At 45.9% G+C, this 27,115-nt stretch overlaps 1 protein-coding gene across 1 annotated transcript in view; it reads right to left on the bottom strand.

Annotated features, from left to right (window-relative positions):
- Positions 1-27,115, bottom strand: part of LOC138250329 (arylsulfatase D-like) — a 951,998-nt gene that overhangs the window by 564,571 nt on the left and 360,312 nt on the right. The window contains exon 5 of the mRNA XM_069205095.1: positions 10,688-10,810. Within this exon, the coding sequence (XP_069061196.1) occupies positions 10,688-10,810 (123 nt within the window). The remainder of the gene's footprint in view (positions 1-10,687; positions 10,811-27,115) is intronic.

Raw genomic sequence — 27,115 nt, 5'->3', positions numbered from 1 at the left:
CACCGTGGTGGTAGGCGGTCGAAGACCGCGGTGCAAAGCCGCATTGGTTAACATTGAACCTTATGGTTTTCAGGAGCCAATGACGAAGTGCGCCGGCGGTCGCAGTACGCACCGCCGCGGTACGCACCGCCGCAGGCGTGACCGCCATTTTCTATCTGATTAATCACTCGAGACCTGATCATCCACAGGAGAGGACCTATACTGCAAGTGCTGCTGTGACCTCGGTCTGGAAGAGACAATGGCTGCTGCGACTGGGGAAAGGGCCCCTGCCTTCACTTCTGAAGAATTGGAGAAACTCGTGGATGGGGTCCTCCCCCAGTATGCGCTACTCTACGGTCCTCCAGACCAACAGGTTAGTACACTGGGACCATGCTTTGTGGCCAATGCCTGGGTTGAGTGGGGTGAATGAACGACGGTGCGGAGGGGAGCGAATGAGGCATGCATCAAACAACAGATGAGAGCATGTGCCACATGGCAAGGGTGGGGAGGGGGGGCCACTCACATCGAGCATGCAGAAAATGTTGATATTTTATTTTCTCTCCCTGTACGTGTCACATAGGTCAGCGCCCATCAGAAAATAGACATTTGGCGTGCCATCGCCAAGGACGTCCGGACCCTGGGGGTCCACAACAGACGGGGCACCCACTGCCGCAAGAGGTGGGAGGACATCCGCCGCAGGAGCAGAAAGACCGCGGAGGCTCTGCTGGGGATGGCCTCCCAACGTAGGAGGGGTGCCAGTCGTCAATTGACCCCCCTGATGTCCCGGATCCTGGCGGTGGCCTACCCAGATTTGGATGGGCGCCTGAGGACATCACAGCAGACACAAGGGGGTGAGTACAAGCACATTCTGCTATCTTAGCGCGCAGTGGAGGTGTCTGGGTGGGGGAGGTGGGATGTGGGTATCCGTAGGCCAGGGCGCTTTCTGTAGGCTAGGCCCCTCCGTAAGGCATGGCCCTGTGCCCCCGCCCCCCACCTCTGTAGGGTGCCAAGTATAGCTATCCATGGCCCTGTGTCACCTATGTGTGCAGTTGTCGTCCATTGGCTTGTAGGCCAAGGCTCACCGATTGAGTAGTGTACCCCAAGTGCGCGGCGTAGTGCAGGGGGCTTCTGTGTCTGTCCTCTCCGCCAACTGTGTTGCCAATGCATGCACTCAACATGTCTTTATTTCTCCCCCCCCCTTTTTTTGTGTCTGCTCTTCCTGTTCATGTGTGCATTAGCATCATCTGGCGGAGGAGAAGTGGCATTGGAGCACGAGGGAGCTGCATCTCACATGGCCCCGGAGGGCCATGCAACGGACTCTGATTTCACCAGTGAGACGGAGGGCGAGGGGGCTCCACAACGGGGACACGTGGAGACATCAGCGACACCTACACGTCCTCGGAAGGGAGCTCCCTTGTGGTGGCGGCAACATCCGTGCCCACCGCAACAACAGGTACAGCCACCACCCAGCGCACCAGCTCCGCCCTCCAAGCAGCCCCTCAGCGTTCGCCCCGTGCCCGCTCGCACACCAAGGCGGGCATCGCCTTCGCCCCAGGCACCTCAGGCCCTGCCCCAGTTACCCCTGCTGCCCTCAGTGAGGAGGTCATTGACCTCCTCCGGAGGCTCATTGTTAGGCAGTCTACCCTTTTGAATGCCATCCAGGGAGTGGAAAGGGAGGTGCATCGGAGCAATGCATACCTGGAGGGCATTCATTCGGGTCAGGCTGCCCATCAGCGATCGTTCAACGCTCTGGCCTCAGCACTGACGGCAGCCATTGTCCCTGTCTCCAGCCTCCCTCCTCCAACTCCCTCCACCCAGTCCCACTCCCCTGTTCCTCTGCCTATCCCAGACACGCCTACAGACCAGCCTGCACACACCTCAACACCCAAGGTCAGCTCATCCAGACATAAGCACCACACATCCCACAAGCATTCACACAAGCAACAGCCACATGCAGACATGCCAACAGCCACTGCCTCCTCTGTGTCCCCCTCCTCCTCGTCTCCCTCCTCCCTCCCTGTGACGTCTCCACTCACACTTGCATGCACAACATCATCATCCACTACGTCAATCACCAGCACACCCACCAGAACACTCTGCACACGTGCAATCACCACCCCCACTGCCATTTACACGTCTCCTGTGTCCTCTCCCACTGTGTCTGTCACCCCCTCATCCAAACCACACAAACGCAGGCAGCCACCCACCCAACAGCCATCCACCTCACGACAGCCTCCGTCACAAGCACCTGCACCCAAAGACAGCACACTTGACTCTCCTACACCCACATCCTCTTCCTACACTCCCATTCCCACTGCACCTACCCTTCCCATTGCTCCTAAAAAGTTTTTCCTCTCAAAAATTAACCTCTTTCCATCACCTGACCCACCCCCTCCATCTCGTAAAAGTCCAATCAGCACCTCAGCCACCACAACCCCTGGACCTACAAGGACCATAGTCCAGGGATATTGGAGTCCACCACCTTCAAGGGCAGCCACATCGGCCAGCAGCAAAGGGACAGCCAGCCCACCCCCTGGGAAAAAATCTAAAAAAGGGAAGGCCCGGCACGAGAGGACAGAGACGGCAGCCTCCACAGCCACCACCCTGGCACCGTCAGGAAGTAGGGTGCCACCTGGCACATCTACAAAGGGAGGCAAGGGCCACAGAGACTCACGGTAGGATGGCAAGGGCAGCACGGCTGACAAGTCCGGCAGCAGGCGAGCAGCCCAGGAGAGCCCAACCAGCCCCATTCCTGGGGTGAAGGAGGACACCCACGGACACGGGACACCAGCACAGGAGGGCCCCGCAAGCGAAAAGTCGGATGGCGAGTGAACACCATCTATTATCCGGATCTGGTGCCCTGGAGACACATGTGAAGAACCGCTGAACAGGGCCCTTCAAGACCTGCATCGCTGAACAGGGCCCTTCAAGACCTGCACCGCTGAACAGGGCCCTTCAAAAGCTGCACCGCTGAACAGGGCCCTTCAAGACAAGAACCGCTGAACAGGGCACCACCGTCTCAAGAACCGCTGAACAGGGCCCTTCAAGACCTGCACCGCTGAACAGGGCCCTTCAAGACCTGCACCGCTGAACAGGGCCCTTCAAGAGCTGCACCGCTGAACAGGGCCCTTCAAGAGCTGCACCGCTGAACAGGGCCCTTCAAGACAAGAACCGCTGAACAGGGCCCTTCAAGACAAGAACCGCTGAACAGGGCACTGCCGTCTCAAGAACCGCTGAACAGGGCCCTTCAAGACCTGCACCGCTGAACAGGGCCCTTCAAGACCTGCACCACTGAACAGGGCCCTTCAAGAGCTGCACCGCTGAACAGGGCCCTTCAAGAGCTGCACCGCTGAACAGGGCCCTTCAAGACCTGCACCGCTGAACAGGGCACCGCCGTTTCTGCACCGCTCCGCTGGGCCCTTCATCTCAAGCACCGCTCCGCTGGGCCCTTCATCTCAAGCACCGCTCCGCTGGGCCCTTCATCTCAAGCACCGCTCCGCTGCGCCCTTCATCTCAAGTACTGCTCCGCTGGGCCCTTCATCTCAAGCACCGCTCCGCTGGGCCCTTCATCTCAAGCACCGCTCCGCTGGGCCCTTCCTCTCACGCACCGCTCCGCTGGGCACCGCCGTCTCTGCACCGCTCCGCTGGGCCCTTCATCTCAAGCACCGCTCCGCTGGGCCCTTCATCTCAAGCACCGCTCCGCTGGGCCCTTCCTCTCAAGCACCGCTCCGCTGGGCACCACCGTCTCTGCACCGCTCCGCTGGGCCCTTCATCTCAAGCACCGCTCTGCTGGGCCCTTCCTCTCAAGCACCGCTCCGCTGGGCACCACCGTCTCTGCACCGCTCCGCTGGGCCCTTCACCTCAAGCACTGCTCCGCTGGGCCCTTCATCTCAAGCACCACTCCGCTGGGCCCTTCCTCTCAAGCACCGCTCTGCTGGGCACCGCCATCTCTGCACCGCTCCGCTGGGCCCTTCATCTCAAGCACCGCTCCGCTGGGCCCTTCATCTCAAGCACCGCTGGCCCATTGGCAGAAGGGGCAGGCCCGGATCAGTGTCGGGCAGGGCTGCACGATACACTCTGGGCACCAAGACTCCTCCAGTACCAGTGGAGTCTGTCATCCACTTGAGAGACTGTGGCTTTGCACTCCCCAGGATGGCACAGTGCGCAGGCCACCCACTGTAGAGACTTGAGAGACTGTGGCTTTGCACTCCCCAGGATGGCACAGTGGGCAGGCCACCCACTGTAGAGACTTGTGAGACTGTGGCTCTGCACTCCCTAGGATAAAGCGGTGGGCAAACCACCCACTGCAGAGACTTGAGAGACTGTGGCTTTGCACTCCCCAGGATGGCACAGTGGGCAGGCCACCCACTGTAGAGACTTGTGAGACTGTGGCTTTGCACTCACCAGGATAAAGCGGTGGGCAAACCACCCACTGCAGAGACTTGAGAGACTGTGGCTTTGCACTCCCCAGGATGGCACAGTGGCAGGCCACCCACTGTAGAGACTTGTGAGACTGTGGCTTTGCACTCCCCAGGATAAAGTGGTGGGCAGGCCACCCACTGCAGAGACTTGAGAGACTGTGGCTTTGCACTCCCCAGGATTGATCAGTGACCATGGAGGCCCCTCGTGGATCTAGCGTCGTGGACTCATCTGGCTGAGGTGCCCCCCCTTCCCTTCCCCCTGAGGTGCCTGTAGTTTTCCTATCTGATGCCCCTGCAGTGTTCTCTCCAATGGATTTGGGTCTCCTGTGTGGGCTTTGCCCATGTGTTGAGGACCATTGGCCCACGTACGATGACTGTAAGCCAATTTTGACGGGACAATTTACATATGTGTATATAGTTATAGGATGTTCGAATTACTTATTTACTTAGCCTTACAATATATTTGGATTTCAATATCATATTTTTTTGGCTTTGCATTCTTCTGGGGGGTTTGGGGGGTGTCACTCTGAGCTGTTGCTCTGCATTGGTGTGTAGGTAGTTGGGGGTGTGTGTCTCGTATGTGTGTGCCCGTAATCTTTTCTCCTCCCCCCTCCCCTGTGTCGTAGGTGCAGTACTCACCGATGTCTTCTGCGCCGGCGTTCGTGCTCCTGGTAGAAGAGCAGGTAGACAATTGCTGGTAGGATGTGTAGTTCGGGTTCCATGCTGTCCAGATTCCTCGTGGAGTGTGTAGAGGTGAGCGTTTTCCCGTTCGCAGTCTGTTTCCGCCGTGTTTTTATCGGCGGGGCTCCCGCCCCGGAAAAGGTGGCGGATTGGTGAGTTGTGATAGGGTGGGCGGTACATTGTCTGCCGCCTGTCTGTTGGCAGTGACCGCCGCGCTGTTTGTTTGTCCCGCCGTGGCGGTCGGAGTGTTAAAGTGGCGGTCTCTGTTGGCGGTTTCCGCCAGGGTCAGAATTCCATTTTTTGGACCGCCTGCCTGTTGGCGGGTTGGCCGCCCCTTTAACACCGACTGCCAGGGTTGGAATGACCCCCTAAAAGTGCTATTTTAAGATAGTTCTTCACCACAGTTTTGAGCTGACGGGTGTCCTTAATAGTAAAGGAGCTTGAGCACAACAATTTTAACAACTTAACAGCATTATTTTTACTGACACAGTATGCGTCATGAGTAGCATGATATTGTGATGTATCCACAATCTAAATGCGTAATAACAGTGTAAGAACTGTTTACATAAGGAATGACATAATACACTTGGGTGTGAAAACTAGCAAACTGCATGACAGCAACATGATGCAAGTGCACAATGTTAATATCCTGTAAAAAATATTGTTCAACACAAATATCATCCAAAAGACATAGGGCCTCATTACGATAGTGGCGGTCTTCAGAACGCCAGCCTCGCTGTGGCGGTCCTGACTGCCGCCAGTTTGGCTTTCTGACTGTCAAATCAAGTGCTTGGCGGTCAGGCTGCCAAAGGACCACCATCTCCGCTGGAACAATGTTCCCGACAGGCTGACAGCATTCCAAGTCAGAATCCAGCAGGGCAGTGCTGAACTCAGCACCACCTTGCTGATTACGACCTGGTTCACTAATAGCCTTTTCATGGCGGTTTCACTGCCATGAAAAGGCTGGTGGAAAACAGGTGCAGGGAGCCACACGAGGGCCCATGCACTGCCCATGCACTTGGCATGGGCAGCGAAGGGGTCCCCCTGCCCAGCACGCTCCGAATGCTCACTATCTGCTGTGCAGACAGTGAGCATAGAGAGGGTGCTGGTGCACCCTGCAGGCGGCAGCATTGCCGGAGAGGGTGCTGGTGCACCCTGCGGGCGGCAGCATTGCTGGCGACCATGCTGTTGCCAGTTCCTGCTGAGCTGATGGATGGAAACCTTGGTTTCCACCCGCCGGCCCAGCAGGAAAGTTGTAATGGGCCCAGCGGGGAGGTAGCCAGCATGGCGGCAACCTTTCTGTCGGAAGTTCGGCAGACAGGTCAACCCATCCACTGAACTCACAATCAGGCCCATAGTGATTACAAGAATATTGTGGGACAGAATAATGCAGGTATGAATATTGTGGTTTCAAGTGTTTGATACCTTTGTTTAAATATAAATATGATTGTAGAGCATATTGATTTTTCAGTATTTGTAATGTTTTATGTTATTGGCACGTTATTGAGTTTTTAAGGGAGCAGGCTGTGAAGTATTTTTAATATATATTTTATGTTTTGTACATTTTTTCAGTTTTACATTTTTATTTGGTTAATTTGATAATTAGGTAGGCAAAGCAGTGAATAGCGCATTTAATATGTTTTATAAAGTGTTATTTCTTAATTTTAATTGGTTAATTAGGTTATTAGTTATGTAAATTATTTAGTAGATACATTATATAATGAACATTGCGAACTAGCTTTATTTAACTGGATATCTCAATTATCAATCATGTAAATTAATAGACTGAATTAATTCTTTTATTTTATTTTATTTTAATGTTATGTTTTTGTTTTTTCAAATACGCATTTCTGTAATATATTTTATTTGCTGTGGTTTATTTAATTTGTGGGTTATTGGGATAGTAGTGTGGGAAGTGTTTGATGGGTAAATACCATTTAAAATGGTTATTTTGTTTAATTAAGTACATTTTTTAAAACTATTTAAATAATTAAAAAGCACATTTAAAAAAATGATTTGCTTAAGTACATTTTAAGTGCATTTGGTTGTTTACATACTTTGAGAAATATTTTTGTTTGATTTAATATGTAACTGATTTTTTATTTTAACCTCTTAATCTGCGATTTAAAATAAATATTGTATATTAATTATTATATATGTTTTGAACACTTTCCCTGCTCAGGTTGGAGTGGGAATAGTAAAGCTATTCCTCCAAAGTCCAACACTTTCCATATTGTTGCTGATTGTAGAATGAGAATAGTAAATCCGTCCCCTACAAAGTCTCAAACTTTCACCAATGTTTCAGAGGTTGTATGGAGAACAGTAAATCTGATCACTCCAAATTCCAACACTTTTTCTACTACTGGAGTGGGAATATTACATTTTATCCCTTAAAATGTTTTTTAAAACTTTTTTGTTCAAGACAGAATGTTTATTTTGTTTTATTTATGTTTTAATATTTTTAAAGGAATATGCTTGATATATATTTCACAATTTATTCGTTCATTAGTTTGGATGTAGAATTGTAAATATGATTTTCTTTTTTGGTAAAGTCGTATATATTTTCATTAGTTTATGAACACTTTTATTTTATATTAGTATTTTTAACTTCTGTTTCTATTTTCATTTTCTTTTCTTTACTCTGTTTTTTATATTTTTTGTGATGTAATTCTAAAGATTTAGTAATATTGTGTAATATTATTTTAATTATTTTTTATTACCAATTATATATATATTGTGTTTTATAAATTCTTATTTTTTAATTTCATTGGTTAATTAGGTTAGTTATTTTTTAGTTGTTAGTGTTTATAATACACTTACAAGTATAGTTTCACTTATATATTGTTTCTAATGTATTTCTTTGTTCACATTTAGTTTTTAAGATTTTTCTAATATCACATTTATTTTTACTTTTTTATATTATACATTTATCAATGTTTAAGTTATTCTTTTTAGTTATTATAATTTTGAATACATATATATTTACCTATAAATAGGGTCATTATAACTCCAAGACAATATTTTTGTATAGTGATATTTTTATGTCAATATTAAATCACAGAAGCTACTTGGCAAACTGTAACCAATTCAGTTTAATTTTATTTATTTATGTTCTGGATCTCAACAGAGGTCCACAGGAAAAAAAAAACAATAAACAATACATCCAAGAATCAACATTTCTGCGCAATTTGACATAAAATCAGGTTCAGCGCTTTAAAAAAAAAAAAAAAACTATAACAATAGAGTTTCATTGTTTCAAGAGCACATCGTTACTTTTTACAAATAGTCAATTACAAAATACAGTACTATGATGTAAGTGTAAAAGACTGATAAAGTGCAAGTGCACAAGACAACGTAATTGACACTGATCATGTGCAAAAGCGCAATAACGGTTCAGGAACAATTGTGTACAAATAGCAGTTGTACAAATCCTGAAAAAAAAATTAAAATACATTTCAGAAGGGGAGCAAACAAACAATACCTAGCCTCAGCAGCTGATGCTAGCTATATCATATTTCTAAAAGACTGGTCTCAGAAAGTGATGACGTGCAAAGTGCAGATATGGATAGGCGAAGATCACCTCATTCAAAACAGTAACCATTATGCACAAACTAATCGCTAACACTTGGGCAACACTTGGGCTCCACTTGGGCAGGGAAGCATACTGCCCGCAAATTGATTTTGCCTGTCTTCTGTGGAAGTAAGCACTATACAACTACTCACACAATACCAAATCGCTGCACTGGTAGCTGACTGCATGCAGGACTGGGCATGCATTTTAGGGGGATGTACTGGCATTAAACCTTGTACTCTGATCCAACAAAGAACAACATTGGCGGGTTGTGCTTCGTGGGCAGCATAATTTCTCCTTTTTTGCATATGCTTTTCTTATACATACATTAATGATTAGAAACACAGACAGATAACCCAAGCGAAATGGCAATGTTCCCGAAGCGTTTACAGTACACATTTTTATGTTCGCAAAGGGTACAACAGCGTTCTTGTGAACAGTTAATTGGCTAAAATAAATAAATGTAATAAATGTTTGTGAGCAGTTAATTTGGTAGAATAAAAAAAAAAATACTAAACACAAAGAGGCCCCATTTTGTCCCCATTTAGCCACACTCTTCTGGGTTTGCATTTATAATTGAACTGGGAGCAGCTGTGCATTTTAATACATGAAAAAAACAGACAGGAACCTGAACAGAAAGGGTCAAAGGGTCCACCTCATTGAAACAGCAGGCAGGGTGGACGATTTGGGGTATTCCAGTACAGGCTTGATCAAAAGCATGTCCCTGAGCAAGTTCTGCAGTTTGAGGGGTCTCTCGGGACCAGGGGCCCTTCAACTTCTTGCCAAAAAGCAAAAGGACAGGGGTACCTCTGGAGTAAAGGATAAAACAGTGGAGATAGCACAGATGCAAAGTGTTTGATGCATTTTCTTTTCTATGCAGTAGACAGGTCCAACCTAGCGCCTAAAAGTAGATGTAATTTCTGTAAAAGGAGGTTCACAGTATGGGTGCAAGGTAAGGGAGAGTCATGGCCATGATCAGAGTCAAATATTTTTTGTTCGGTGAAGCATTAAAATGTTATTCCATTCTATGTTAATTTATCCAAAATAAGTTATTTTTCTCCCACTGTGGAATGTGGTCAATGGGGACACAATTTTTGCCTTTATTCTGTGCCTTACCACAGAGATTATGAAGACAAGGATCCTTTCTACTAAGCCCACTGTAACCTATCGTCTTTCTATTTTCATTCAGTGGCCCACTTTTAAATTGGCCTGGAAATCTAGAGTTTTTGCAGCCATCTTGCTACCCAATGTTTTAGCGCAATAGCCGTATTTGCAGTGATGCTGCATTACTGCATTATGGAAATAGAGGAGTCTTACATTATGTTGTTCTCTCATAGGCAGAAAGTAAATGCTGCTGTAGTAGTAAAGATGTATTCCTCAATGGCATATGACCAAAACTTGGCAACTGCCACGTCAACCGCTTCCTCATCTGGCAGACTGAACCTTCACAACAGTGTAAAGGGCCACTGGAACAAAACGGTGCCATGGCAGAAGGGAATGGTTGCAATGGAAAGCGGAACCCACCATGTGAACAGCATATTTCACTAGGCACGTGAAAAGAAGAATTAAAAGATATATGCATACTTTAGAGCCAGAAGGAGAATAAACACATTCCATCATGGAAAAACTAACCATTTCCACCAGTAAAAAGCTTGCGGTACCCACTCGGCTCATAATTATAGAGAAACGGGGGCGGTTAATACATAGTATTCTCCATTGATGTGCGTGGAGAAAAGGGGTTTTCAGCTGGTTCTAAAGAGGGTAACACAATAATGACATTGAGGAACTGACCTTCCTTCATACGCCACTTTGCATGATGGCCAGACTGTCCTTGGTTTAGCATGCGGGCAACATAATGTCACAACATAGAAAGAACATCCTTCTTCACATATAAGTATGTCCCATATTATGTGGCCACTACAGCCGAAAGGTGGATCTCATAGAATCCGGAACGTATTTTTTTTATCTAGAGTTTGCTTCCATGGTTGCACACAACAAATCTACTATTCAGGGTGATATTTAAGATGTACTCTACCCATGAGTCCAGTAGTATATCCCTGCTGCTGCAGTATTTCAGCGAAGGTCGTCTCATTTGGAGGAATCCCACCAGATGCTGCTAACCACATGACAACACGGTGCCAACCACTGTACTCCATTCCTATAATCAAAAATAAAAGGAAAATCATAAGTTTGTCCTAAGAATGCCTCCAAACATTTCCGTTTAACCAAGCTCTTATCCCGAGAATCAACATTAAACAGTTTAAGGATGGCAGATACTCGGTAATTTTGCACAACATGCGGAATGTGTGCAGACTGAAAATAAACACCTATGATCGGGTCCACAAGGAGGACCAGCCGCTATGTCCTCTGTGGGGTTTTGGGACTGTGCAGATGACAGAGTGACAGGTGCATCAGCAAAGTCTATGGGCCTGCGGGCTAGGTAATCTATCTAGCTATCTATCTAAACATAGGCAGATATGTCCTTCTCACTATATACGTTTCACATCATGACCGCACACACTTGCACACGGATTGCTAACATATAGGGCTGTGTTAAGTAAAACCATACTCTGCCTCGACGGTCCTCCAAATGTCAAATCTTTCTGTCTTTCACAGTATGGCCCAGTGTGCCTTAATGTTATTAGTCTGCGTGTCTATTTATTCACTTGACATGCTAGAAAGCCAAAATATATGTCCTGTAGTCCGGGGGCCTAAGCAGTGGCGTTAGCAGTAACATATCTTTCTGATTCTGTGTTAGCTTTGTACTAGATACAGCCTGAGGTGGTTGCCTTTGGTCATTGCTGCTGAAATCATTCTGGAGAGTTGGATATTTTGGCTCAACTTCTTTCATCACCTGACACCTAGAGGAAGCTATGGTTGCCTCAGTCTGTTTCTCTGGTGTGGTACTACAACATCTTAGACTAAGAGGTACATTTAGCAACATTTGGTGCAGGAATGGCGTCACAAAAGTGTCACAAATTGGTGCAAAATGTTTATTTGAAATTTGCTTTTCAAGCGCATAACTTGTTCTGCACTGGAAAGGGACCAGTCCTAAAGCAAAACCTACCACTGCTTTGCATTACTTGGTGTCAAGGGGGGTCAATGGGTGGTAAAAACTGCTAGTCTAAGCATAGTATTTTGTACTGGAAGGATATCTTTCCAGTGCAAAACCTATGCTAGACATCACACTCACCTTTGCACTAAGGTGCAAAGGTGTGTGAGTAGCGCTGGCAGCCGTGAGCCAGTGTTAGGGGGGATAGAGCAGGACAGTGTCATAGCTGCGTAGATATGATGCTTTCCTGCTCACTCCCAACACAACACAGAGACTTTGGCTGCTGCGCTGTGATACATTTTAGTAGATATACCTTGAAATATCTCAAACATTGTTTGAAGAAATCCCCCCAAATGAAGTTCATAATAGAAAAGCAACACAGCGGGACAATATGTTTGCAAACAACATTTAGGACACCATAATCATGGCAGACAATAATTCTGTGAACAGTATACTGACATACAACCACCTCCCTAGTCGAGGGGTGAGTTTTTCTTGGATGCTCTCCTCATATTCTTCCTTGGCAACTTTGAGCATGAAGTATTTCAAGCTAGCACAATTTGAAAACGTGGGGGTTTGGACGTTTACAAAATGTATGTCCTGTCTTCTTTCATGAGCATCTGCAATACTCTTTTTCAGCTCACCTAACAGGAACCATGGATTAGGAGACTGGTGAAGTGAGTGCCATCAAACCTGTTGCTGGCATCTGAGACATTCTAGCTTTGGGCATTTCTGTTGTTTGTGAAATCACTATGGAACTGTCCTTGAAAGGTGTGTTTGTAGGGCTGGAGGGGGGAATGGTGCAAGGAATATACTTTGGGCATGTCCTACTCCTGCACCAGTTTGATTCTTACATTTTAAACATGTCTACCTACAATCTAATAACAACATTTGTTAATGTTGACTGTAGTAAAACAGGTAAATCATCGTTTTAAAGTTTTATATTTGAATGTGGACAGTATTAACAGTTTGATAAATGTTCAAAATATTTTGTAACTTGTTTTATTGGGGTGTATAGATGTTTACGAACATTACTATGATTGTAATTGTTTCTAAAATATGGTATTCTTTTCAAATGTCTTTACTAGTTGTCAAACTTTATACAACATTTAGTAGAGTATATCACATGGGGAAAGTAAACAATGGCAGTACAGTGTCAAAGAGTGAAATATTTGGGAGGCATTATTAAGACAAATTTTCTTCACTAGCACGGACCACTTAATTAGGAGTCATGTCTTTGGAAAGAGGTGCAACTTGTTGTATTGTTGGTGATGGATGACTCTACTAGGCCAAGCAATATGCTGTTAAAGTGAATTTGGAGAAAGACCTCAGACAGAAAGTACTAGTGGCGAAATATCTTGACTGAAGCAGGGTGTGCTAGTTCCATAAGTGGAAGACTTACCTGGTGAGGCACATACGGACATCAAAATTGTACAAAATATTCTCAAGGCTCTTGGACATACGTCAAGCAGTCATCTTTGTTTTTCAAATGAAGAGATTCTTGGAATTGTGATCAGCCTGTTTCCAAATATGTTATTTATTTGGCCTTGGACAATTGCTTTGCTGCTCGCCGTAGTGGATTTTCACTACATTGAACAGTTAAAAAATAGATCATGCTTCCCATAATATTAGTCATATCGTGCACATACATTTCGTTTTCAAGCCATCTTCCACGACAGTCTAAATTTCAATACACATCATATCTCCTGAAAGATGGTGTTCATCTTGCATAGGTAGTCGAAGAGGGAAAGACATCAAAATTAACAAAACTGATTATAGAGTGGTGTTCAGTACTTTCCTATTGCTGCTTAGAGAATGAAGGGGCCTGCAACAAGTATCAAATGCCAGAGTAGGGGTGATAGTACTTACTGGAATGGAATGTGGTCATTACGAAATGACTGCAACTGCTCCATCATGGTAGTTTCTCCAGTTTGTAATATCTGTGGGTCCCCCAAAGCTGTAGCACATCACATTCACGTTACATGGCACATCCTCTGCATATTTCTGATCAGATCGATCTGTAGGGTCTAAAAATGTTCTACCCCCTCATAAGTGATGGTCCTCTTCTGTAATGTACTACTAGTGATTTAGGAACAACATGAGGCTGTGCTACTTTAATACCTCGAGTGACAGCATCAGCATGTGGTGCTAGGGCTTGTAACAGAAGTGCAACCTTGTCATCCTTGTCTGATGCATTATGTCTCTCTGTTTCCCTGTCATGCTCTCCGCTGTGTAATGTTTTTCTATTTTGCAGTAGAACCATTGTGGGAAAAAGTAGACTGAAAAAGGTGTGTAAAAAAACCTTATTTACTGAAAAAATAGAAAGAAGAAAGTTGTGGAAACAAAAAATATCTAAAACACGTTGTGCCTGATACGGCAAAGGTAAGTGTAATGGGAGCAGAGGCAAGGGGGCTTTTTCCTGCTAAAGTAGAGTGGAGCATACACAGTGTGGTTGGGAAGTGGGGCTAGTAAGGGCCTGTAGGATTTAGAGAAGGGTAACAAGAAGGGTAGAAAGAGGTTGGTAGGGTTCAGAGATTGGCAGCGCTAAGGCGTAGTTAGGGGATTTTAGGGTTCTTTGAAGGCTAGCATTAAAGATTTATTAAGGTTCAGGGAAGGATAGCATAAAATGGTAGTTCATGGGTTTTAAAGTTAAGAAATGTGTAGCGCAAAAAGGAAAAATAATCATTATTAGGTCTCAGGAAAAGGTAATGTTAAGTGGAAGGGTTTGGTAGGGTTCAGGGAATGTAGCACTACGGGGCAGTAAGGGGCTTTTAAAGTTCAGGAGAGTGCAGTGTTAAGAGGTAGCAAGGGGTTTTAAGGCTCAAGGAGAGTAGAACTAAGGGATACTTCAGGGTTTTTGGGTTCAGTAAAGGCTAGCATTAAGGGGTAGTAAGGGATTTTTATGGTTCAGGAAATTATAGTGTCAGTAGGTAGTTAGGGCTTTTAGGATTCAAGGGGGTTTTAAGGGTGGAAGGGTAGGAAGATTTAATAAGTATCATGGGGTTATTAGGGTTTATTTAGATAAATTACAGAGCACTGTAATAAAAACAACTAATCTTTGTCATTTTTTTAAATTGTCAATTTTAATAATGAAGGACACAATATTATTATCTCGACAACTGTCACTCAACTTTAATGTAGTAGACATGTTAAAAGTGGTCTTTAGGACATACACCCATTTGTCTCAGTACAAATTCAAGCTATTCTCCACAACATAGTCCAGCTCACCTGCAAATGTTTGAAAAATGAACTAGTTTGGCAGTGTAAGCAGGTGCCTGGAATGGTAAAATTATGTGGGACTTGTTCTGAACAATTTCCAACTGCTAGATCATAGGCCTCTGAGTTTAAATGATATGTACTGTGTATTTGTTGTAGAGGTTAACATAAAAAGCTGGTTTCAAATGTTGCATTTTTAGAAACAATAAATTTGTACGCAAACATTACACAGTACATGTACAATGTGTTATATGATATGGGTCCAGATTTACAAAGGTTTTGTGTCAGGTTTGTGCTACTTTGTAATGCAGACCTATACATCCATCTATGGATTTTTAAGCAAACCCATATCTACAAAGACTTGTAGAGACAGATTTGCACCAAAAGTCTGTGCCTCCCTAAGGCCGGCATAGCAAGGAGAAATATCTCTATTTCTCCTCACTATTTCCTCTTTGCATGTGTGCTGCATATTGAAGCAAACGTACAAACAAGAAATACTCTCAAAGGATAGTGTTTCTGCAGGAAGGTATCCTACTGTTTCCATAGAAGCAGATTGGTTTCTAGGTCCCTTCTCAATTTGTCAATATTTTATTGACATATGTCCACAGAATCACTTTTGCATATAATTATAGTTGATCCATGCAGGTCTAATGTTCATGCCCTTTAGACCCTATGACTTTATCTTGGATTTGGATGTGTTATCAGTGAGCCCAAAACCATCCCTAAAGGCAATCTATTTACACACTAAACATTCCAATACAACTGGTTTTCTTAGAGTCAGAACTGCTTGTTTGCATAGAGGAGGGAGGGGCAGTTTTCATTTACAATTCTATGAGAATTTGGGAGACCTGCTGACAGGCTGGGTCCAAACTAGGGCAGCATAGTGAGCAAAAGACCGATGAATTAATCCTAGATCTGTGATTGGGTGGGTGTGGGAGGGAGGGGGGGTTTGAAAAGTTTCAGCACTCCGTCCATCATTATTTGGTGTTGCTTTAGTCACCCTAAGTGGCCAGGGTATGCCCAGACGTGGGTCCCTTACTCACTGTGCCACTGGATTCAAGCTAGCCTGGCTGATGAGGGATGATACCCTGAAACCGGTCCCATGATGCTTGTTTCCATTCCAGGGAGGACCACGCTTGGCAGTTTGGGCTGGACTGTTCCCAGGGTGAGCAGGGTGAAGACTGATTTGAATTTGGCTGGGTCCAAACTAGGGTGGCAGGGTGAGCAAAAGAACAATGGATAAATCCAAGATCTGTGACTACAGGTGAGTGTTTGAGAAGTTTCAGACCTCTGTCTATGATCCTTTTGTGTTGCCAAAGTCACCCTAAGAGGCCAGGGTATGCCTAGACTTGGGTCCCTTGCTCACTGTGCCACTGGATGAAAGCGAGCCTGGCTGATGAGGGGGTGATACCCCGAAACCGGTTCCAGGAAACTTGTTTCCAGTCCAGGGAGGATCGGGCTTGGCTGTTTGGGCTGGACTGTTCCCTGGGGGAGCAGAGACAGCACTGATTTTCATAATGCTGAGGCCAAACTGCGGTGGCATGGTGAGCAAAAGAACAATGGATTAATCCTAGATCTGTGACTGGGGGTGAGAGTTTGAAAAGTTTCAGCACTCTGTCCATCATCCTTTGGTGTTGCTAGATTTTTTTCCAACTCACTTATGCAAATGTGGAAAAAAGGTGCTACAAAACATCCCTGGTGCACAACTTTTAGAGACTGAAACTGGCTGGTACATTGGCCCTATGTTTCCTAACATACTATAGACCAAAGGCAAGAGTACAATTGCTGTAAGAGAGAGACCAACCTAGGATCACTCCCCATTTTTAACATCATCAATCATCAACCACAGCTTTGACCGGTTGACGAGGTCCAGTGCCACTGACAGGTCCATAGACATTAAATAAATGCTGTTGTTTTGTTTTTTAACATATTTCCCATAATTAAACAGAGATTACAGCAGAGTTCCCTCGTATAAAGCCCTGTTAGGATTCCAAGCCGCACCATTGACACAGTTCCTGCTTTATCAGCCCATTCTTGCAGTCCCACAAGCGGAATTCTCCCCAAGATCTTTGCTGAAGAAACAAGAAGGCAGATCGGTCTGTTATAATTTGGGTTAGAACGATCTTCTTTTAAAAAAAAATAGGTATTGTAATAGATATTACCTCCCGTCCCTCCCTCGCCTTCCTTAGAACCAATGAGGCTTCCTGCCTCCCTCTAGACCCACCCTTCCCCTTTTAAAACCCCCCACCCCTACCACCTCCTGTTTTTTCTCTCTAGCCCACGCTAGACTTACCTTTCTCTTTTCCTCCACGGCGGGGCCTGGGGGTGTCGATTCCTGCACTCCTCGGGGCGCGGGGCTCCTCGAGGTGTGCTCTGGCCGGTCGCGTCTTTTCTGAGGAGGCGGGGCTGCTCGTGAGACGCGTCTTGGGAGTCGGCTGAGGAGGTCAGCCGGCTCTTTGAGGCTGGGGCGTCCATTTCCGGTTCCTCGGCCCACGGAGCCACGCAGAGGTGGCGAGGGGCATTTTTTGGATTCAGGACTGGTAGGACGGGCGTTCTGCCCGCAATTTTAACTACATGCTTCAATTTGAATCTTTGTGGGATTGGTTAATGGATGTTTAATGGGAGGTCCTGTGCCCTGTATATTTGGGGATTACATTCAGTGCGGTGGTAGTGCTATTTGGTTCTACCATGCCGAAGGTGCCTGCAAAGCGACGTAGGATTGTTCCTTCCTCCTCCTCAGGGGAGGAGGGTGCTGCTGACATTTCAACCCCTGGGGGTCACCGGGTTCCGGGTGGTGGTGCTGCGCCACTCATGTCCAGGGAGGAGGTGCAGGAGATGATCGAGGTGGCTGTTTCCAGGGCTCTCCAGGCAGGGATGGCCAGGCCTAACCGGGCTAAAGCTACACATCCACCTGCTACTGCGGGGAGGTCCTCCTCAGAGGATGAGGAGGGGGAGGCTCCATCTACTTCCTCTGGGGGGAAATATGTCTCCAGGGAAGAGATGTGGGAGGTGATGGCACATGTGCAGGACAATTTAGGGTTTCCAGTGTTTCAGCCTACGAGCTCTGACTCTCACTTATTCCCGCAGTATCAGACGCCTTCTAAGTTTCAGGGACCTGTGAAGGATATGGGGCCATATTTATACTTTTTGACGCAAAACTGCGCCAACGCAGTTTTGCGTAAAAAAAAATTTTGCACCGTCTAACGCCATTTGGAAGCGCCATGCGGGCGTCAAATTTATACTTTGACGTACGGCGGCGCAAACAACAGGTGGGAGTCATTATTTTGTGACGCACACAGCGTCGGTCTGTCGTAAAGGAAACCAACGTAAATGCGATACACATCACTGTGGGTCGATTTACGACAGCGCAATCGTGAAAACGCCATTTTTTTCACGCAATTGCGTTACATTTTTGCGTGAAAACTGCCCTTTCAGGAGAGGAGACCCAAAATGGATCCTAGATGCCCCAACAGACCCCAGGAGGATGAGAGCAGACCAGGAACCAGCCAGGAGGAAGCATACAGGACCCAGGACATTTTTTAAAAAAAAAGAAAGTGTCGCTTCAGTGCAGAGGAGCAGGAAATCCTGGTGAAAGAGGTGACGGAACACCAGCACCAACTTTTCATCTCCTCAAAATTGCCACTCAGTAGGAGAGAGGCCATCTGGAAACAAATTGTGGACAAGATTAACAGTGTGGCTGAAGAACGCCGGACAGTCACCGAGTGTAAGAAACGCTGGCATGATTGCAAACGTAGGACCAAAGAGAAAATGGCCAGGAACAGGAAGGCAGCAATGCAGACTGGAGGGGGGAGTCCAGCACAACAGGAGGCCCTGGACCACATGGAGGAGATGGTCGCAGCCGTCATCCCGGAGGAGATCGTCACAGGGATTCAAGGACTGGACAGCGCAGACTACCACGACACAACGCACATGCAGGGTAAGTCGCATGGGGAATTCAAATGCAATAATGAGGATTGTAAGCAGGGGGGGGATACCTACTACACAATGCATGTAAGTCAGCACATATATGAAGTGGCATGGGGAAAGGGGCACGGCAGGGGGGCATGCCCAGTACTGACCGAAGCTGGGGCACGACAAAATACAGCAACCACAACAGTCCCACGGGGACATCCTGTAATTACAACAAGAGAGCCAAGGGAAAGCAGTGACAGGTGGGAAGGACACTACCTCAAATCCACATCCAGGCACTTGTCTTGCAAAATCTATTCCCCATCAACTAGGTCCCTACCTGTAATGCTGTAGCAAATACAACAACTGCAACTTAACTGCCACCACAGTTGACAATAACACCTCTCATCTCTGTGCAGCTATAGCACCAAATGGCAGGAACCCCACCCTGGAACATACATACCTAAAATAGGGGGTGAGGATGACATCTGCAATTACTCCTAGAAATAAGACAAAGGTACCAGTACACTCAAATGCCGAATGTCCATAACTGACACATACATAACCCTAAGTAAACAGCAATAGGAGCCACACAGCACTAACGACACACACATGCTGCATACGTCAGGGTCCCTCACGTGCCTGGCTAACAAGGCTACATCACTAATGTCATACTGCTCAGACAACAACATTGAGGAGGGGACACAGGCAACTGGTCACTGAAACACATCTGCACAGTCTTACAAAAAAATAGGACATTCATACAATAAACAGGCCAATCCAGTAAGACACACATTATACCCCATCATATACAAACATCAACAATGTTTACATCCATACCACATCCTAACATTGACATGCATAGGTAATGCCACGTAACATGTACAGTTCATGCAATGTGAATAAAAAGTGTAACGGGCAGGGCCTGAGAGGCAAGTGTGCTGGCAGGGCAGTCACAACACCCACAGTCAGTCAAAGTGTAGTGTGGCAAGTGAAACGTATACTTTGCGCATTAGCCTCAGGCTGGAGGCCTTTGTGCATCTTACCCTGAATGTACTAATACTCATTTGCTCACATCTAAGAGCCTCAGAGCACTTTGCAATAAATGATTATCATTGCCCTTCCTATCAGTTAATGTAGCAAATAGTCAGTCCTAGGGTGTTGTTAATTAGTCAAATCACCCTGTTTTGCCTACTTCTGCACTGGAGTTTGCCAGAACATATTCACTCTGTGCCCCAGTCAAGGATACCGTCTGGTACGTTGCTGATAGATGTGGTAGGGTTGAAGGTCTGGCATTCCTGCGTAGGGAAACCTTGTCATCACCATGACATATGTCTTTTAAATTCACTTCCTCGTCCCAAGACACGCATGGGGGAGTTTCCAAACAGAAATTCACAACTAGATGCTGCCTGCCTTGCTGCTGATGCACAACCAGATCCCAGCCCATTCCTCTGATATGAGGGATGATGTCTCCCCTGTGATTCAGACAGGCAAGCTCCAAACTTAACATGCTGTGCTATACATAGAACAAGCAGAGGGAGAGTAGAAACTGTTAGGCCCCACGATAGTTGTGTACTAATGTATTAGTCTCCTGCGGACTATTTCAATTCTAACAGTGTGTATTGTTTGGGTTAATGGGGCTCACACCTAAATTCCTACAAGTCAGTTGTACAATGAAACTTCATATCAAACAAATACTGTCTTTGTCATTTGTGTATGGAAACATACTGGAAAAGATAGAAATGTGTAGGACCTGAGTGACCACCACTTCCCTGAGAAGTTCCAAAGATGTCATGCGCTCGGATGTCTAAAGATTCCTTTGATGTGGGAGACCAGAGGCACTGCTAGTTAGTCTGAGCTAAATTGAATATCTGGGTGACAGAGTTATATACAAGTGGGTCAAACTTAGTCCCCCACACCATTAGCTATCCTGCTGCCTAGAAAGCCAAGAATCACATGTAGGATAATGAGAGCCCACCCAACAAAATGTCCCTCCATAACAATAGTGAAACACCGAGGGAGGAGTAGGACCAAAAAACGCCTATTTCTAAATAATTACAAAGCAACACCTAGAGGCGACCTGGCAGACATGTCTGAAAGATCCATAGCATACATGTGACACACAGGTGGGCCATAGGCCTACAACAATGGCCTATGACGGACAGCAGATACCAAGACAAACACAGAGTACAAAGTTAAGGCATCCAAAGGCTTGTATCTTAAAGCAAAATTGTCACAACACAGACACACTAATTGTACCCTGTTTCATTGCAGAGGAAAACGGATCTCCTGCCGATATGCCTGTCCATGAGTTCCCTGATGACATGGATGACGAGACCATCAACCTCCCACAAGAGACCCTTGACATGGTCCTTGAAAGCCTCCAAACCCCACCTTCAGTCACAAGGAGGAGCACAGAAGAAGCAGCCACCACAGTAGAACCACCCGCCACCCCAATTGTAAGACTTGCCAGCTCCAACACAGCTGAGGACTCTGACGACACTGGCACCAGCTTCGAAAGAACTGTCGTTGGGGTCCAGCGGGAGCTGGCCAAGGAGGTGCGGATGGGGATGCAAACTATGGCAGCCAGCCTTGAGGGGGTGCGTTCGTGCATGTTGTCAACTGCTGATCAGGCAGCTGCAATGCAAGCCAGAACATCGCTCTTGGAGGAACTTTTAAAAACACAGAAGGAAATCTGCACAGCTGTCATCCAGTTGACACAACAACTCCAACTGCAAGCCAGTCAACGTGTGCACAAATGCAACATAGAACCCCTCAGGGCCGACCTGGCTGCCTACCATCGGGATGTGGCTGCCATTCTGAAAAACCAGCAGGCCCTCCTTGCTGCAGTACTGCCCTTCATTACTCGACAGGGATCAGCCCCCGGGATGTCTGCCTCCATGTCTTCTAACACTGAGGTGTGTGTTGCCCCTTCACAACCAACAACAACAAGGATACACCAGGCAACACACACATCAGAAGAAGAAGACATGGAACAGATAACATTCACACGCAAGAGTACCCGGAAGCCCTAGTCCCTGCACCATGGCCTACTCTGACCAAGGTCCTACGTTTTGACACATGCCAGTCTCACTACAACTACCCTCAATGACTGTTCGGCAATCCACTGTATGACTTGTCCCCATTGCCAGTGAATGTTTCTCTCCTACCATTTGGCAATTCATGTTCCTCTGCACTGTCTGTGACCTCACCCCAGCATGTCAGGAGCATCATCCACACCCCGTCTGTAGGATCACCATGTAAGAATGCACCAGAACGGACTCAGCTAACATTGTGAATGGACATTTTGCATTACACCACCTACAAATAAATATCACTTGCACACCTATTGTGTCTCTGTGTCATTTCATACTTCAACTGTGCAGTAGATAACTCCAAAGTGGCTGTGTGGCAACCATGTCGATTCTCTATACTACTGTCCTGATTTCATGTATACTGAAACATCTGTGCAGTGACCAGGATTGCATCATAGCTTTACTATACTGAGGAAAATAACTGATGAAGGGACTAAGCACACACAATCATGCTGTGTTGGACAGAATGATGCACCATCTACAGCTATTCTAGACAACTAATGGTGGCTGAGAAATGTAGGCACCATGCGATACTAAAATTGGAAATTATGCTGTAAAATGAAAGGAATGATAAACAAATTACACTGCATCAATCACCCTTACGGCGTATACTTCCATGAAGGAAAGTCATGCTGAATCAGTACACACATGATGTAGGTCAGCAATGACAGCAACAAGACAAGAGTGTGAACAAATCCTCATCTACAAAGCTCTCCCTGAACTTCACAATGCTGTCCGACCTATCTATTTACCTACAATAACAAGTCGGCAAACACTCTTTGTGAAGTAGGATACATACCAACCCCAAACCTTGATGATCAATGCACACTACCAATGTTGGCTCTCCCACATGGTGGATACTTACCAAGTTAGCACACGGGTAGCTGGCATGTTAAACCTCATTAGCCTGGGGATAGCGAGCATGGAACACAAATGTCATACTAAAACTTTCTGCTACACTGATGTCAAGGCTATGAAAAGGTAGCAACTAACGCATCAGGTAAAGGGTTAAATTTTTTTTAATTTCTAAGTAGTAATAAAAGAGGCAACTAAGGGAAAGGTAAACCTACACTAATCTAACCTGACTACTACTAACCCACAACTGTCCCTAACTAACCTAAGCTAAACTTACTCTACACATGTAACGAAACGATCTAAACATCAACCCCCCACCCACCATTAAGAGACAAGACACATGCAGGACAACACTTACTAACCTACACACATACTATACTATCCTAAACAAAAAAAAATATATATATATATATATTTTTTTTAATTTTTTTTTTTTTTTTTTTTTTAATTAAACAGGAATCCCAACATTGCCCCCCACCCACCCACCCACACAAAAATATTAGATAGAAAGAATAAGGACCCCCCACCCTCTTACCTAACACTAACTAAGCTAATTTCCTATACTTATCCTATAACTAACCCCCCAAACCCAACTAACAGTATGAAAAAGGAAAGAGGTGAGAGGGGAGGGGTAAAAGTTCAGGAGGGCAAAATGACTACAGATTTGCCCTCCGTAGTGTGCGCCGGATGGAGCGCACCTTCTTCTTCACCTCATTCATGTCCTCCGCAAGGTTGTCAACCTTGCGGATCAACCTGTCCAATTTTCTGGACAATGCCTGGAAGGCTGCAGGGTCAATAGGAGGGTCAGTGCTGGTCTGGGTGCCGGTGGAGGTGGAGGTTGTTGCTGGAGTGGAGTGGCCACGGGACAGCCCTGCTCCCAACACACGGCTGGGTCCAGGTCTGGATGAAGATGCCTGGTCCGTTGCTGTGTCCCCTTGGGCAGACCTGGTGGATGTAGTGGCGGTGGTTGTTGGTGGCACCGTTGGGGGAGCCTGTGGTGTGGCATACCACGCCCCGGAGGCCCGATCCGAATTATATCTGCGGGCCATCCTCCGATACCCACACTGCACCTGCAAGATGTGCCTGTACCTCATTGCACGGCGCTCGAAATGGTTGCGCTCTGCGGCACTCAGGTTTGCAGCAGTGAAGAGAAAAGGGAAATATTGAGCATTGAATTTACAGTGGGTTGAATACCACCATGGGTCATTTGTCCATTACTAGAAATGTATTTTTGGCAGCAATTGTTACAACATAGTTCACGGAAAGGCTCAGAGGAAGTACATGTGAATCCTGCATACCTAAGGGCAAATCACACCTAGCATATACATGTCTCTACATGATGGATGACATCACCCTAAACTACTCAACCAAATCATACCTAAGGCATGAGACATTATGGCACCAGCTCTTCCACATACTGACTTCACTACATATGTCATTCTATGTGATAACAATCACACTCCTCACTCAATGGCATTTGGAATTAGTTGTGTGCTAAGATTGAACCCCTGGCCCAGAATCATATGTCCACACTAGGGGTCAGATGTAGGACTCTTGAAATAACAACTAGCAATTATGCAAAGCAGAACGGTGTCTCTGACACCGTCTGCGAGTCGCTATGGGGTCCCGAAAACCCACCTCATGAACATCAATGATGTGGGTTCCAAGTTGCCCCACTGTAGCGACTATGGGCACTCACGGGGATGGAGGCCTGCTGGGACCAGCAGAAATCCATAGACGTGACTGCTTTTAAATGAAGCAAGTAATTTTTCCCCAAGTGTAGGCCGTTTACCTGAAAGGAAAATGAGCTGCAATTAGTTTAAAAACACAACAATTCAACTTGGAAATTTTCAAGGTAATTATTGGTCCCTTAGACCACTGGCTGTTTTGTGCAGGATTATTTTGGTCCACTCACAAAGGTGAAGGTTTACAATGAGGACCCCTTCCAGTCAGCAAGTTGGTTACCATCCACTTCAAGTGGATGATAACAGCTACTCACTTTGCAACCACGTACTCGGTTGCAAATGGGATTGCCTACCACTGTGATTTGCAAGTAGGTCTGGTAAACCCCTTTATCATTTCCATTTTGAAAAGCATTTTCCTAATATGTACATGACCACCAAATACATTTTGGAATAGGAAACAGACGTTTGCAAATCACAAACATATATTGATGCCATTTGCAACGTGTAGACATTTTTCTCACTCTGGCCCTAGGTACTAACTCAAGTCACAAAAGGTGTTAAGTACGTGTAACATACTGGTTGCTACAGTCCTAGGTACCCTGTTTCACAGTAACATCCCAGTCTTTGTGGGTGGTGTGAGAAGAACAACCAACAATCCCATGTTCAATGCACACCCAGGAGTGTACAGAAAGTTCAAGTATGTGCCGTCACACACAACACCTATGAAGGGCTAGCAACACGTTGTAGTCAGCCCAACCTTGTCACATCCCAGGTCCACACATGTCAAAATGATATGACTTAGCCCAACATAACATACTATTAGTGAGGCATGTTTAACAACACACACAGAGGAGGTAGAACACCCATTCACATGATTCAACTGAACACCTAGGCCATTGCACTCAAGTCACATACACTTCGAGTTCACCTTGTGGAAGTACATGGCCCCGGAAGATCTGACCTACAGTGTACACAGTCCATCCTCAACTAGGAAGAAACACTTGTCATCAAAGCCATGTGCCTAAGCTATCTGGGAGACTGTCAGTCTGATATGCAGACTCAGTTGATGGCAAGTCCCTGACCAAGTCTAACATTGACCAGTGTATTCCAAATGAGTCATACCATTCCCAATTGCCGCCCTAATTGAATGGGCTACAACCCCTCAATCTGAGAGATGACTAGGTATTGCTTTACAGAAACATTATTCAAATTTGATATCACACTAAAACAACAAAGCCAATGAAAGGTCAGCACTTCAAATCATGAATTCTCTTGAAAACACAGTAATCCATCATGCTTCATTACCAAACAATGTAAATAGCACTCAGGCGACACTCACTGTAGGTATCGGGGTCGTCAAAATGGGCCACCTCTCCCACGGTGTACGGGGCTGGTCCACCTGTAAAGCATGAAACAAAGATTATACTCAGACTGGGTGAACGGACAAATAATTTCTGTTACAATGACACTGTGTGAATATGACATGGTAATGATAGACTTTCACACATGCTCATCCTGCATGGATGACTTTGTATTCAACATTATCATTGGATGAGTCTCCTGCTCCAGTGTCACACCCTACTACACTCATGCAGTGGCCAGGACAGTCATGTGTCGTCCAAGTTAATCCTCCATTAGTATGCCCCAACAATAATGTTAACCATACATCTCAGCATGTGCATCCCAGAGAGACATTCCAAAACTGGTTCCATGAGGACTGCATGACCACTCACAATCAAACAGGCTATGTGGACAGGTTCAACACACAGCAACCAGACACACATGTGACATATGTGTGAACAACATGACTAACTTCATGTGACGTGAAGGCAACACACATGTATAGCATCATCATGTGTTTCCAATTTTCTGTCTAGCTATGGCGTCTGCATATGTAGGTATGTTGTTTCTACATGACGTACTCACTGGCCATTATGACCAGTGGAGTACAAATAGAGCAGTTCACGTGTTGCTTTTCTGACACAAATGCAACACTACATTACATGCAGCTACAGGCATCTGGTATGTGTTGCAAAAATGAGCCATCGGACTGGTAGCATAGGTCTTCATACACATTCTGCAACAAATACACATTAGGACACATATGTATACCTTGGTAGCGCAGCATTTGCAACATTTTGTGACGCAGAGAGGGGGCGACTTAGCAAAATACAAATAGATGTTGGATTTTAGTGCTGTTATTGCGTGTACATGTGTTGCAAAATATGGGGATTTATGTGTATAACCATGGGCCTAGGTTTCCCTAGCATTACACACAGTCAGCTACTTATTTTGCAGATTGGCTAACAATCATCACATGTTCACACACAGATTTCTATCATTCCCATTTAATAGATTTTTACTCACCAACATGGCCACCAATCCGGAGTCCCAGGTGGTCCAGCAGGTCCTGTTCCCTGGTGACCAGATCTGCCCAGCGGTGCTTGAGTTGGTGTACATTTCTCAGACTCCCGTAGACCCAGACCAGGTGATGGCGCACCTTCTCCCACCGGATTTTCCTCGCCTCCGTGTGATACAGCCCCCAGCTTCCAGCATTAGTGGGAGGAAATGGCTTACTAGCCATAGGAACCCCCCCAATTCGTCTTCACCCATCCTGGACAGGCGAGGCCTACCTGACATATTGAGAGGAC

Source organism: Pleurodeles waltl, chromosome 8 (assembly GCF_031143425.1).
Source record: "Pleurodeles waltl isolate 20211129_DDA chromosome 8, aPleWal1.hap1.20221129, whole genome shotgun sequence".
Taxonomy (NCBI): domain Eukaryota; kingdom Metazoa; phylum Chordata; class Amphibia; order Caudata; family Salamandridae; genus Pleurodeles; species Pleurodeles waltl.
Note: the sequence above shows the minus strand (reverse complement) of the source record. Positions and strands in the feature narration are given on the sequence as shown.